Below are 15,318 nucleotides of genomic sequence, written 5' to 3' on the forward strand. Positions count from 1 at the left end.
CAATTTTTGTTCACTTTCGTTGGACTCAATTGATTTCTATTCTTGACAACAACAACAACAACATAGGACATGTCGTGCACGTAATGCATATGCAAGTGATAATAGTACAATTGAAATCATTGTAAATGTACCGCCAAAATGGATACATGAACCAAAAAATGTACAGGTCATATTGGGACGCAGTTTAACCATTAATTGTCAGGCCGAAGGTTATCCAAAACCAAAAATTGTATGGAAAAAAGCTATGACCACTATATCTACTTCGAATGTCATCAATAACGAATTGATAAACACTAATAATTTTGATCAACAACTACAACAACAACATAAAACTAACAATGATTTTCGTGATATACTTTCAAGTTATCGTTATCAAGTATTTAGTAATGGTTCCTTATATCTTCAAGAAACAGAAATTACCGATACAGGTTTATACATGTGTCAGGTATGTTTGTTTCATTTGTGTTTCCGGATTGATTTTCTCTTTTTTTTCTGAATACTTTTGCGTAGATAAGTAACGGTATTGGTACAGATCTAAGTAAAGTAATCCAAATACAAGTACAACAACCACCACATGTTGAACAAAAATTCATCACTGAAACAGTGATAAAAGGTCAAACAGCAATATTACAATGTCGTAGTGATGGTGATCCAATCCTGATGGCTGAATGGAAACGTGATATGCAATCGATTCAATTACCACAGCAACAATCAAATCAACATTATGTGATAAAAGAAGATCAAAGTCAATCACGAACATCAATTATATCATATTTAGAAATCCTAGATACAAATCGTCTTGATTCAGCATTATTCACCTGTACAATATCGAATCCTTACGGTACAGATATCTGCAATATTCAACTTATTGTACAAGGTATGTGTTTGCTAACCAAGAATTCAGAATAATCCAACATACAATTGTCAACGATGAAAAAAAAACCCGAAAAGTAAAATTGTCAATCATTCAGGCGTTTGAGTTGTATTAGACCATTATCATTTTCTCATGAACCGCTATCCATCACATTCTGTGCTCTTTATCCTCATTATTATTATGATGATGATCATCATCATAATAATGATAATCATCATCATCAGCGACCACGATTATAGAATTGAAGCCAATTCCCTTAATTACCATTACCACAGACACAAACACACACACACACACATTACTGTCATTAATCATAAAATTGAGACTTGAAGGAAATTGTCCTCTGTAATCAGTAATAATAATAGTAGCAATTATTCTAGCTGCTTTTTGTCGGTGCTGGCGGTGGTTGGTTAGTTAGTTTCTATGAGTTTATTCAATGAAAGAGAAAAAACTGCCGAAACATATAAACACAGAACGAGAGAATGAAATTTATATCTTTTTCATCCTATATGTCTATAAGAATAGGAAAGAATAAAAAAAAAAGAATTATAATTCTATACATTTAGAGCTTAGAGATATGAATGTGTGTGGTAAGTGGTGGTGGTGGTGGTGGGTGTTTTTTAGGATTCTTGAAAAAAAATCCCAAAGAAAAAAAGAGAATCATCATCATTTCCAATTCTAACCAAGTACAAAATTCTCTCTATCTATTTCTCGTTTTTATATTCGATGCAATGGAATTATAGAGAGATCGGCAAAAATAAAGAAAAAGTTTTCACTTTATATTCGAAATGAAAAATTACCCGAAAAGAGTGGGAAAAAAGTGAGACAAGTTTTTTTTTCACTAATTCTCATTCTTTGACTTTGTATTTTTGATTCATCGAATCAGTGTTGGAATTTTTTGTTTTGTTTTTCACCGTAATAGTAGTTAATGATTGAAATTGTCATCATTGGATAATTAACTTTTTTTATATTTTTATTTTCGACTTTTTTATGGATGGATTTAAAAAATTTCTCATTTATTGGACCACGATCATTATTATAGAGGTACCGGAACCACCGCGTGATGTAGCAGTATCGGAAATAACAAGCCGTTCGGTAAAGATTAAATGGAAACCATCATTTGCTGGTAATAGTGCCATCATTGGTTTTATTGTACAATTTAAGGCCAAATGTTTTCATGATCATCTTCATCATCATAATCATCAATCGTCGATTAATAATAATAATGATAATACAGTGATAATCGATAAACGTACGATTGATGATGTAACATCATCAGCATCAGCATCAGCAGCAGCAACAACAACAACCAATATAAATGGGCAAACATGGAAAGAATTATATATAAATGATGCCAATTTACAATCATTTATTCTGCGTGAATTATATCCATGGTGTTCATATGAATTACAGATGAAAGCACAGAATTCTATTGGAAAAAGTGATTCAAGTCAAATTGTAACATTTAAAACACAGGAAGAAATGCCTGGTGGTCCACCTTTGGATGTTAGTGTTGAACCATTATCATCAAATTCATTGAAAATGAAATGGAGACCACCAGATCATTATCTACAATTTGGACAAATTAAAGGCTATTATATTGGATATCGAATCATATCGAATGATGTTACAAGTATTAGTAGTAGTACAAATAGCCGCCGTGTTCAATCAATCGATTCATTGTCAATGAATGAACAATATGCATATAAAAATGTTGAAGCAAATCTAGTTGAAACATCGATGAATAATGGTGCATATGAAATTGCTTATCTAACAAATCTAAAGAAACATACGCTATATTCAATTGTAGTGCAAGCATTCAATACGGCTGGTGCTGGTCCCCGATCCGATGAAGTAAGTTTGTGTGTGGGTGGAACAAAAACAAAAAAAAACTATCTGGACATGACTAATTTGATTTTCTTGTTTTCTGTTTTTTTTCCATTTTCCATCTATATCGTTTGTCATATGCGAAAAAAAACTTGATCATCGTTTATTTGGTACGCAAATATAGATTACAGTACGAACATTGAATATTCAAAAATCAAATACAATCGTTTTGGAAGTGTTGAATACGGATATTGATTCTATAACGCTCCATTGGGAAATTGATGACTATTCATCATCATCATCATCATCATCGACGTCATCATCCACATTGGCCAATGGAAATGATTTTATATTACACATTAGTGAAGAAGGTTCGGCTGGTAAATGGATAGAAAAAAAATTGCCTGGACAATTACGACGTCACGTTGAAACGAATTTAAAATGTGGAACTAAATATCTTTTATATATGACATATGTTTCATCTCAACAACAACAACAACAGTCGACTGCTACAGGTTTTTTCGTTTTTGAATTCGAATTTTTCATATTTTAATTTGAAATATTTCATACATAGGTGAAATAATTACTACGCGAACTAAAGGAACGGTTGCCATTTCACCATCGTTGGATGAATTCATCGCTGTTAATGATACAGCCATAACAATGAATCTAGATTCCTGGCATGATGGTGGTTGTCCGATACAGAATTTTACAATAAAATATCGACAACATCGCCACAAACATTGGAAAAATATTGGTACAATACGTTATGATCCTCTACATCATCATCATCATCATCAACAACAACAACCACATCGATCATCAACATTTACGATAAATAATTTGGAATCGGATCAGATTTACATTCTTTCAGTGATTGCAGCATCAACAGCAGGTTTGTTTATTATTTTATTTGTGAATTATAATAATTTAACAAAAAAAAAAAACACATTGTTTAGGCATGACTGAAGCTATTTATAATTTCACTACATCAAATGCATCATTATCATCATCGACAATGATATTTCGGTTATCACCACCAGATCTTGCGTCATTTGAATATCAAGCGAATGCTCCATTTCATAATGTAACGATAATGTTGCCAATAATCATATCGGTTATAGTATTGGTTGCTGTATTGACAACATTGATTGCATTTATGCGTAAACAAGAACTATTACGTCATGAACGTGAATGTATGACCCAACCTTCGCAGAATCTTCACCTTCGATCACCATCAATACGATCGAAAGATGATCTAACAGCAGCCACGGAAATGATTGCATATCCAATGGTCGATTATCATACGCTTTGTTCAACACCCAAAAATAAAGCTCAAGAAGCGGCTGTTGTATCACAAACAACAACAGCAGCTATGCAGCAACCATTTGATGATATTTATAATTCAAAATCTTCAATGATTCATCATCACCATCATCATCATCCAACATCAACATTGATGCATTATTCACCATCAATCAATTCGAAACATACGATTATTTGTGGTGAAAATAATAATAATAATAATAATCCTCGTTCAACCACACATGTAACAATCAATAATGGTATTGTTGGTGGTGGTAGTATCGGTAATCATCATATCTATGCTGAACCAAATGGTGCTATCATTGGCCATCATCCATTATCATCGTCTGGTTTGCCATCCCAGCAGCAACAACCACCACCACAATCATCATTATCATTATCATCATCGACATATGCACAGCCTAGATTAATTATGGCTGCAACCGATATGATATCCACGGCCACAAATCACAATCAACAACAACAGCATGATCCATCATCATCATTGTTGGATCAATCATCAATGATATCCACGGCTACATTAATCGTATCACAACAAGGTCCCAATAATAATAGCCAATCAATGAATGACCAATTTAATTGTGCCTTACTCAATCACAACAGCAATAATAATATAAACAATACCCATTTGTAAATTTCAATTTCAACCCTTGTGGTGGGTATGTTTTTATTCTAGTTTGCTCTGTGGTGGTTCGTATCTGAATATCCGTCCACCTTTTATTTTGGGTGATTAATATCATCATCGTCGTCATTATCAATATCAACACTGCCATTTATAAATATGAAAAATTTTTTTTGAAACATTTGAAAATATTTCAATTTACCTTATTGTTGCTTTGGATGTATCATATTATTATCATGTAAAAAATAAAAAACAAATCATAATGGGTAATGATTGATTTTCTAACTCTTTATACTCATATCATAAAAAATAGTCGGGAGAAATATTTTTTTGCATTTCTTCATTTTTAATTTGATCCATTCGGATATTATTCATCATCATCATCATCATCATTATTATTATTATTAAAAATTTCCTTAAAAATAAGTGACACTTATGTCTTGACAAAGAAAAAAGAAGAATGAGAAAAGAGAAAAATGAAGAGATATATATAGAAAGAGAAAAAGAAAAAAAAGTTAAATTTTACAAAGATTAATAATTATATAAAATAAAAATCACATCTCTCATCATCGGTCATCATTTGAGGCGGCAATTTTTTTTAATTTCGAAATAAAACGATCCAAAATTTAAGAATAGTCATCATTATCAGTGATATCGGCATCAGCGGCAAATATGAATAAAATGATTGGCCATATTTATGCTATGTAAAAAATTCTGGTATATTTGATGCTGATATGGCTGCAACAAACAACAAGGTTGATGAAAACAAAGAAAGAAAAAAAAATTGAAAATTTTTGGATTAATTTTCATTGTCAAAAATCATTGGATTGTAGATAAACAAAAATAGAGAAAAAATGAATAATCAGAAACGAGGAATTCAACATTGTCATCATCGATATATATGGATATGATTTGAACGATAAAAAAAAATTTCATCATCTATTTTTTCTCTGCATTTATTAAAATTTTATTAGAAAAACTTACCAAATTTTAGGCCAATTACATGAGATGGAATTTATTTGCTTCTTTTTTTTATAGAACGGAATCTATATATGGATTGTTGTGGATGTGTAGAAACTATTTGATCGATGATACATACATACATACACAAACACAAACACAAACACATAAAAACAAGAATTTTAGAAAAGAAAAATAAAGAGAATGAAACAAAAAAAAAGAAAAATTTAGATTATTTTGATACACACAGAGATAGAGAGAACGGGAGAGAGAGAGAGAAAACCAAACAACATGGACAACTATAGGGAAATGTGGTTAATCAAAAAAAATCAATCAAATCAAATAAATTATAAATTACTAATAAGATAAAAGAGAGATGAAACGAATAAAACATTCTATTTGTAAATGTTTTTTCTTCCTGTTTTGAAAAAATTTCAAGCATATCACATTCAAATGATTATAGTAAAAAATGAATAATTATATTTTATAATAATAATAATAATCTTAATATATAATTAGAATAATAATATTGAGAAAAAGGTAAAAAAAATTAATAGCTCTTTGACATTTCATCATCGTCATCATCATCGATTGATTGACTGATTAAATTTGTGTGGGTGTGTGTGTGTGTAGATGTCAAGGTAGGCAGGCATGTTTCAATTTATTCGATAATTTTTTCTAAAAAAAACTAACAAAAAAACCTACATATATATAGTATATGTGTGTGTGTGATTGCATACGAATTGGAAAAAGAAAAAAAAATATCATTCTAAACATTATAATTGAAAAAAACTACTACTTATTATAAAAATGGTGGTAGCCAGGGGAGGTGAATCGATGAAAAATTGCCTGATGTGAATGCAAAATACACATACTTCTATATATATGTTATTATTATATGTAACTACCATCCTCTTCATCTTGCAGCTAATCGATGCTTAGTAAAAAACGAAAATATTTTCTTGTAAAACAAATCAGCATAATCTGCAACAACATTGATTGATGGTATACATGATGTTCGTGAATAATGTCAAAGAGCCATATGTTTAAGAAAATAGCGAAAAAAAATCAAATACACCAACACATACAATACAATTGTTGTTGAACTAAATGCCAATTGTTGATTGGCGAAGATGGCGAGAGATTTGATAAAAAAATAATGAAGATAATGATGGACGATTGCTGTTTGTTTATTTCTTGTTGTTGTTGCGTACATGTCACAATCATTTTTTATCTAAATTCTCGATAAACCTTTTTACAGTCATAAAGGCAATTGCTTTCGTTTTCCTGTGTACTTTCCATTGATAAAACGATTCATTTTGAATCAATTTATTATCACGTAGATAAATAAATATCTCAGGTAATAATTCTATAATAAAATAATAATAAGAAATAATATTGATTAATGATTTTGTCAATAATAAATTTATGCTTACGTTGTGGTTGATTTAATTCTTCGAATAATGCTGTACATTTGATTAGAAATAAAATTTCATCATTTTTATCATTAACAAATGATTCTATGAGATTTTTGATTCTATCCCATTTTGTAGATGTTGCTGTGAAAAAAAACATAACAAATCGATTAAAAAATGAATAAAAACTTTCAATAATAAAAATTACCATTATGTGTTTTGAAACATGCATATAAAAGTTTATAATATAAGGCACATTTAAAATCTTCATCGGTTTCATTTTGGGAAAAATTTTCCTAAATTTCAAAACAAAATAAAAAAAAAAGAAATATTAAATCCATTCAGAGACAAAACAAACCCATTACCTTTATCTGTGATTTTAATTGATCCAAATCGGCCGTAACCATATATTGATCAATTATATCATCTAATTTATCATATTTATCTAATTCAGCCTGTTGTGTTGAATGAAAATATGGCCTTATTTCTTCAAAACATTTTTTATTCTAAAAATTAAAATAGAAAGAAACAATTATTAGTTATCGTTTAATGGCTGATTCATTTCGGATTCACACTACGCATACCTTTTGTTCAATTGATTTTAATAGACTATCACGAAACAAGGCACTTTCACTGCCACTAATTTCATTATATGCTTTTACAACAGCTTTCATTATATCATTCTTTGTTGCTGCTGATGAACCTTTTTCATAAACAATCAATGTTGCATAAGCAATTACTTCGGCAACAAATTGAAAAAATTTTGGTAAATCTATTTTCAAATCTTCGTATTGAGCGAAAACGGCTTTTAGGCTGTTTGTGGTGGACAATATATATTATTATTAGATTAGATTATATCATAGATTCAACAAAGAAAACGAAAAAACAAACCTTTCAAAAATATCTGAACACTCACAGAATGATGAACAAAAAAATTGTCCCAAAAATTGTCCAAATCTTTCACGTGGATTATATTCTTGACTAGTTTTATCAAGTGATAACACTATTGATTCCGAAATAAAATCGGCACATTTTGTTTTTGAGCAAAACGATTGAACATCTTTATAAAATTCCTCAAAATCTTGTTTTTTTAAATATTCTTTCAATGCATCTGAAATGCGTTCCTGAAATTCCATTGGATTCAATACCGGTACAGCAGAAGCAGCAGATGATGATCGTAAATTATCCATCGAATCTGATCGAGGAGTTGGCGACAAATTGGCTGTTATCGATGATGATGATTTCAACGATTGTTGACTATCACTACGATGATGTTTATCCATCTGACGATAATTTGTTACATCTGATACTTTACGTTCATCACGGCCACGTTGCGGATAATTCTTTGCATTTAGGCTATCATGGAAGGTACTATAATAAGGAAAGAAATATCAGAAAATAACCAAAAACACATCACGACTTTAAAACAAAAACAACATACCGTTGATTTTTATCATTGGACGAACCAAAATTTTTATTATCATAATTTGTCGATGATGAACGACTCTGTGAACCCGAATTTGAACCACCATGACTACCGGATGTAAACATGGAAAATCCAGATGATGATCCAGATTCATTTTTCGATGCACTTGAACTCTAAAAAAACATACAAATAGAAAAAAATATTCAACTATAAAATACAGATTAAGGCCATAACCAAGAAACTTACCGTTATATTTTTTAAAACAGAAAAATTAAAACTTTTCATCGGGGCATTCATATGTTGTGATTTACGTTTATTTACCTGTTGCCATTCATCGTTATTTTGAGCTATCCATCATCATCAAAATCAGATAGGGAAACATTAGTGATATTTTTTTCGCAAAAAATATTTACCATTATTTTGATGTTGATAATGTTGTTGATGCTGTTGTTGTTTCTGTCGTTTTTTCATTTCATTTGCTGATTCATTTTTCATTCGTTGTTGCATTTCCATATCGGCATGTACCTGTGATATTAATTTCGGTCCTTCCTTTTTACGACGTGGTATCCATTTATTTTTACGTAATTCTAATAGATCCAAAATCATAAAACGAATTCTTGGAGAGACTTTTGTTTCGGATTCTTCATTATATATCTTTTCCAATTGATTGAATAAAGTGTCAAATTTTGGAATGTGATCTTGAAATTTCATTCTTATCTGATCCGTTAATGTTCTACCAATATTAGTGATCAAGGCACAAAGACATTCAATATATTCTTCATGATTATATTCAACAAAATTCTTCAATAAATAAGTAAAACAAGCGAACATAATTGATGCATTCAACATGTTTAGCTTGAATAGTTCGGAAATCAATTTGATATTACCAACCGATCGTTTACGTGCAAGCATTTTTTCTTCTTCTAATTGTTCTTCTAGTTGTTTCAACTTTTCCTGATTTTCCGTTGATTTAACCTCTTGTATTAGATCGGTTATATGCGAATACATAGCCTCAAAGAATGTATGTTGACATTTTGAAATGAGCAGATTTTTAAATTTCACTTGTACCATTTCATTGTTTTCATTCTCTTCATTCACTTTTATGTGTATTAATTCGGAACAAAATCCGGCATATTGTTCGACAAATGCAGGTTCAGCAACGGCTTTATCAAAAATCAAATCGATAACACGTACAAGACGATTTTTTGTATCAATTTTCAGTGCTTTAAATTGTACCAATAATGTTTTATAATTTTCTGGCGTCAATTTATTCAATATGGAACGGACAGTTTTCAATAGATTTCCAGTTTCAATCTCATTCGGATCCTCAGATTGTATTTTACCTGGACGCCATTCATCCGAATTATGTGGATAATCCGAATACAATGATGTGGAAAAAATTTTCCGTGATTTTTGTTCGGAATAATGTCTTGATGGTTGTGATGGCCGTCTTGATGGTTGTACCTATATATCACACACATAGTAAGATAAATTCAATAAATCAAAATCAATTTAACATACCATGGATTTATTGCGAAATTGTAATGTATTATCATTCATTGGACGATTTTGTCGAGCATATAATGGAAGCAATGAATCGGTTTGTATATTTGGAGAAGTCTTTTTTCAAAAAAAGTATATAACGTACATAATTTAAAAATAAAAGAAAAAACAACAAAACATTAACACATACCTTACGAATAATATCGTGTACATTTTCCTGATTTGAATGTGTTAGATCCAATTCGGTTGCATTTGACCGCAATTTCAATAATGCATCACGTGAATATTGCCGTGAATCAATCACTATTGAATTGTTATTGGCTGTATTTTCAACAGCAGCAACAACATTATCATTATTGCCGCCAATACCAAAAGTAGTTGCTGGTTTCTGTCTCAATTTGGATGGTGATTCAACAACATTAGACGGAGGTTCAGGTGTAGCATTTCGGCTATCACGATCATGATTGACTAAATCTACAGCAGCAGCACCAGCAGCAGCAGTAACAGTCTTCGTCGTGGTAGTTGGTATTGAAAGATCAGATGTAATATGATCAATAATTTCAAAACTACTTTCCATATCACCAGTTGTAGTTGTGGATGTTTGTTGAATTGAAATTGATTCTTCACCTTTTGTTAAATGGGCGACGGTAGATGATTTTTTGTTTTCATCTAAAAAAACAAACGATGAACCAAAATAAAAAAAATTGCAAAAATTTAAAAGAAATATTCATGCCTATTTCATTATCATTATTTTTTGTGTTTGAAAATGGAATTATTATCAGAGAATGGAATTGCTTAAAAAAAAAACAAAATCAAAAACAGCGCATTTTTTTCAATGTTGTTGAATTTGACCAAAAAATGAAAAAATGTTACACCAATCAACACATACAAACACACACACGTTTTTCAAAAGTTAAAAAAAACTAAAACACTTAACCTAATCATCAATATGAGAGAATGATTTCATTCTGAATATATAAAAATGCAAAAAACAAAACTAAATTTAGTAAAGACGAAAAAAAAACGAAAAGATGATGAGGAATGAAGAATGGAAAGAAACAACAAGGTTTCCTTACAATACAGACAAATACGCACACATGTATACACTAAAATAGTCGCGCATCTTCGATTTCATTGCATGAATATAATATTATTTTGTCGATGATGAAATTCTCTATCTCATTCTCCCAGTACACTGTTAAATGAAAAGAAACAAAATACGAACCACGTAAAGTAGTAGAATTCATTTCTAAAGATTCTTTACCATCATCTGCGCCATCGATGACAGATGCAGCAGCATTAGCATCAACAACGACAGTATCACCATCACCAGTAACTTTAACAAAATCACCATCTATTGTTGATGTTGTTGAATTATCATCATTATTATTCATTGCCAATTTATCAACTTTAGCAGTTATTTCATCAATAATTTGGCCATCATCATTAATTTTCGATTGTTTCGGATCACTATTACTAATTGATGATGGTGATAAATCAGCAGTTGATGTTGTAGTTGGTATCGTCATTTCATTATTCATATCACAGGATAATTTCGGATGACCATCAGCTGATGATGATTCAGATGATGTAATTGGCGTTGTTTGTTGTTGTTGCGATTCATTCGGTTTATCATTAACAGCTGATGATACAGAATTATCATCACTTTTACTTTCGTCATTAACATCGATAGATCCATTATTGGATTTATCGATAGTTTTGTCATCGGTATTTTGCAATTTTGTGCCATCATTTTTAACAGGACCGTTAAATTCCGTTTTTATTCTCGTTGTATTTTCAACATTCTTTTCCGTTTTTGATTGATTCTCAACATTAGGAATATTATCATTATTATTACTCAACGTAATATTCGTAGTCGGTTTCTATTATTATCGAAATAAATCAATGAAAGCGTCATAATAGAATAGATTATCATGTGAAAATTTCAAAAAAAAAAAAAAAAAATACAAACATTTTTCGCCAAGGATGCCAATTGACTCAGATCAATTCTAACACCATTATCATCATATATTTCTAATGGTTTCTTTTCACGTTGGTGTTTAATTGGCTGTGGCTGTATTGGCATAGATATCTGTGGCTGTTGATGTTGTGATTGTGGCTGTTGACCGGTAGTACCCGGCTGTTGTTGTTGTTGTTGAGGCTGCTGCTGTTGTTGATGATGTTGAACATCATTTGGTTTATATGATGTACCAGCCGATTGCTGATTATTTAAATCGGCAGCAGCAGCTGCTGCATTTGTTTGCATGTTGGCCGGCAATTGATATGGAAATCTTGCATCTAATTAATAATAATTATTTGAGTATAAATTTAAGAAAAATTCAAAAAACAAATTTCAAATACATACAATCGGGTAAAAAAAACATAGGCTGATGATGATATCCGTAGGTCATCTGAAAGAAAAACAGCAAGCAACAATTGATTAAATATTTTATAAAGAAAAAAACCCAAATACTTACTTGTTGATGATGAACAGGATTCTGTATAGAAAACTGATTCGGATGAAATGTTCCAGGATGATGATGATGAGGATGATGATGATAACCATAGGATTGGTTCGGTGCATATGAAACATAATTTGGAATCGTAGCAGCAGCTGCTGTAGCCGGAATTGCCGCATATGATTGTATATTATTGTGATGATGATTAGGTATATTTCCAGCATTATTTCCGCCGCCACCGCTACCAGCACGCATTGGATGATTATATGATGGGCGAATAGAATTCTGATGATTCGTTGGTATACGCTGCTGTTGTTGTTGTGGTGCTTGTGCCGTAAATGTTTGAAACCGTTGTTGTGCAACGGCTGCAACTGCTGCTGCATTTATCATGCCAGACATTGCTTGTTGTGATGATACCACTGTTGGAACACCACCACCACCACCACCACCAGTTGGCTGCTGCTGCTGTTGTTGTTGTTGCGGATTCAGATGAGCCATCTGTATGCTTGCTGGTTGATGACCAATCAATGCAGGTTGTGTTTGTTGATTTGTATTATAATTACGAATCAATTGTGTTTGATTCATTGCGGCTGCTGGATTTATAGCAACAGCATTTATACAAGCTTGTGTTACATTTGAATTATTTGATCGAATTGCCTATAGTTTATTTATTTATTTGATTTGATTGTTTTGAAAAATGGAACGAAATTAAGTGAAATTGAAACTTTAAATCAAAATATATAATACTTACGTGTGATTGATAGCGATCTTGATTGGATCGTTGGTAATCACCACGTTGATTACTTTATAAAAAAAAACATAGACAAAATCAATCAATTCATCATAATCAGTTGATAATAATAATTTACCCTTGTGATTGGCCACTGCCGCCACCACCACCACCACCGGTACGATGTTTTGATATGGATTTTTGGTTACTATTCATTATTATTCATTTATATTATCATCAATCATTTGAATAATATTTATAAGAGAAAAAAACCAATCAATCCTATTCTTCTTTTTGCTTGTAGTAGATTCTATATTCTATCAAGGATTAAAAAGAGAAATTAAAAATTTGTTGAAAAAAATACAATTCAAGATTCAGTTACCGATTTTTCTTCACCAAACAGTGAAAATGTGTGAGTAAATTATTTTCCAAAAAAAAAAATTTGTAAATTGGAAAAAATTATCAGAAGCTCAGAGAAAAAAAATTGATCAATTGCGGTGTGTGTGTGTGTAAAGATTTGAAAAAATAAATTTTCACAATCAAGAAAACAAAAACCAAGACAAAAATGGCTTTGAGAAGAAGCTGAAGAGAAGAAACACGTTATATTCTTTAACCGGTTGAACAGCAAAAAAAAAAAACAAACAAAAAAAATATTTACAATCTTCGAATATTTGAGAAGAAAAGATTCTTGATAATGGATATATATAACCAATAAATTAGAAAAAATAGGTTTTTTTTTCATCCAAGAAAAAAATCTTCAAGAATTCAATAATCAATCAATCGACGATTATAATTCGAACTATTTAGTCACAAGCACACACACGGAAAAACTGCAGTCACATTCAAAGATTGAATTTGTAGTCATGGATGAGTCACATGCATTTGCAAAAAAAAAACAATTAAAAAACACGCACAAATTATAATGTGTGTGTGTGTGAAAATGGCTGAGGGTCAAAATTGAATTTTTGTTTTGTTTTCCTACAAAAAAAAAATTCTCAAATATTTCAAGCTCATACACACACAAAATGTATAAACATAATCATAATGAAAATTTTTGATAAAACAAGTGGGTGGATTTGATAATGATGATGATGGGTGTGTGGTTGTGTGGTTGTGTGTGCAAATACAGATTGAATGATGGATTGATTAACGAAAAAAAAATTGAAACGGAAATTTTATTGGTTTCCGTTCTAATTATATAAATATATCAACAGATGATGTATGTTAACGTGTGTATGTGTGTGTGTGTGTGTGTGTGGAAATCGAATTCTTTAGTTGAAAAATGTTGAGGACAAACACACAAGTAATTGATCGAATTTGAGGATTCAATTTCAAAATATTATCGATAATTTTCTTTTTTTTTTTATTTGAGCTTATTTTCACATCAAATGAAAAAAAAAACAATAAACTTTTTTTACACTTTGAAAACAAAGTTTTCAGTTTAATTAATAAATATATTATATATATTAAGATAAATATAAAAATTCACTTCAAAAAAAATGCAAGAATTGATGTTCCCAGTTTTTTTTTACACACTTTTTCTAAGATTTTTTTTTGTTTCGTCGTGGATGTGAGATTTTTTTTTTTTTTTTTTTTTGGTGAAAATGTGGCAATGCTGTTTTAATAATCAATTCGAACGTACATACACACATATACATATACTGTTTATGGTAGTAGTATTAATTATTGTTGTATTGCTCATTGAGTGTGAGGAGGATGAAATTATTCTTATGCGTTTGTAGTAAGCTCCCTCTATCGCGTATATTACAAGTTTGTAGAGTTCATGCATATGAAAGGCACACGTAGCATATAAAATTATAAAATATATCAACGTTGTAAACGTTTGACTGCTACCACTACTACAACTACCAACATCAATTCATGTTTTTTTTGTCGTTGTTGATTTGTTTCATTTCTGAAAATACAAAATGTGGGGTAGTAGCATTTATGTTTGAAAGAATAAACTCACACACGCCTATCGGCCAGAAGCTAAGATATGTGATATGATGAAATAGATGCCGGCTTGTGAAACTATACCACTACCAACTACTACAACTACCAACATCAATCGATATTTTTCATTATGATCAAATGGCGGCCGCAAATATACACAACCCCAATTTGTGCGTGTGTGTGCACGATGATGATGATGATGAACGAAACTATCGATACGACA

General features: G+C 30.8%; 2 protein-coding genes across 5 annotated transcripts in view; one reads left to right on the forward strand and one right to left on the reverse strand.

Annotated features, from left to right (window-relative positions):
* The window catches only part of LOC124497452 (cell adhesion molecule Dscam1), a 43,805-nt gene extending 38,886 nt beyond the window's left edge, over positions 1–4,919 (forward strand). Inside the window, exons 10-15 of the mRNA XM_047061106.2 lie at positions 67–445; positions 511–877; positions 1,917–2,728; positions 2,886–3,216; positions 3,276–3,596; positions 3,661–4,919. Coding sequence (XP_046917062.2) covers positions 67–445; positions 511–877; positions 1,917–2,728; positions 2,886–3,216; positions 3,276–3,596; positions 3,661–4,661 — 3,211 coding nt within the window. The 3' untranslated portion in view covers positions 4,662–4,919. The remainder of the gene's footprint in view (positions 1–66; positions 446–510; positions 878–1,916; positions 2,729–2,885; positions 3,217–3,275; positions 3,597–3,660) is intronic.
* Positions 4,920–4,974: 55 nt separating this feature from the next.
* Positions 4,975–14,988, reverse strand: LOC124497453 (uncharacterized). 4 transcript variants are annotated; one of them, XM_075734006.1, is made up of 21 exons: positions 13,525–14,988; positions 13,282–13,459; positions 13,164–13,215; positions 12,431–13,069; positions 12,319–12,364; positions 11,926–12,251; positions 11,179–11,836; positions 10,144–10,622; positions 9,972–10,070; positions 8,864–9,914; positions 8,697–8,797; positions 8,466–8,623; positions 7,916–8,395; positions 7,609–7,837; positions 7,390–7,530; positions 7,233–7,320; positions 7,046–7,168; positions 5,858–6,978; positions 5,634–5,726; positions 5,208–5,387; positions 4,975–5,088 (listed from the first exon to the last, which is right to left on the reverse strand). In XM_075734006.1, exons 2-18 carry the CDS (start codon positions 13,356–13,358, stop codon positions 6,833–6,835), a joined length of 4,893 nt encoding a protein of 1,630 aa, XP_075590121.1. In that variant the 5' UTR covers positions 13,359–13,459; positions 13,525–14,988; the 3' UTR covers positions 4,975–5,088; positions 5,208–5,387; positions 5,634–5,726; positions 5,858–6,832. The 4 variants fall into 4 exon arrangements, with proteins under 4 accessions (XP_075590121.1, XP_046917064.2, XP_046917063.2 ...); XM_047061108.2 differs by having other exon boundaries at positions 4,975–5,387; positions 6,698–6,978; XM_047061107.2 differs by having other exon boundaries at positions 4,975–5,387; positions 6,485–6,978.
* Positions 14,989–15,318: the final 330 nt, after the last annotated feature.

This window comes from Dermatophagoides farinae, chromosome 9, assembly GCF_024713945.1.
Source record: "Dermatophagoides farinae isolate YC_2012a chromosome 9, ASM2471394v1, whole genome shotgun sequence".
Classification (NCBI taxonomy): Eukaryota; Metazoa; Arthropoda; class Arachnida; order Sarcoptiformes; family Pyroglyphidae; genus Dermatophagoides; species Dermatophagoides farinae.

Excerpts from the sequence above, each read along its gene's own strand:
- LOC124497453 (XM_047061108.2), bottom strand. The coding sequence starts at position 13,358 with ATGAATAGTAACCAAAAATCCATATCAAAACATCGTACCGGTGGTGGT. Across the intron at positions 13,216-13,281 it reads GGCAGTGGCCAATCACAAGG|TAATCAACGTGGTGATTACC; the intron begins GTAAATTATTAT and ends TTTTTTATAAAG. Across the intron at positions 7,838-7,915 it reads TGTTCAGATATTTTTGAAAG|CCTAAAAGCCGTTTTCGCTC; the intron begins GTTTGTTTTTTC and ends CACCACAAACAG.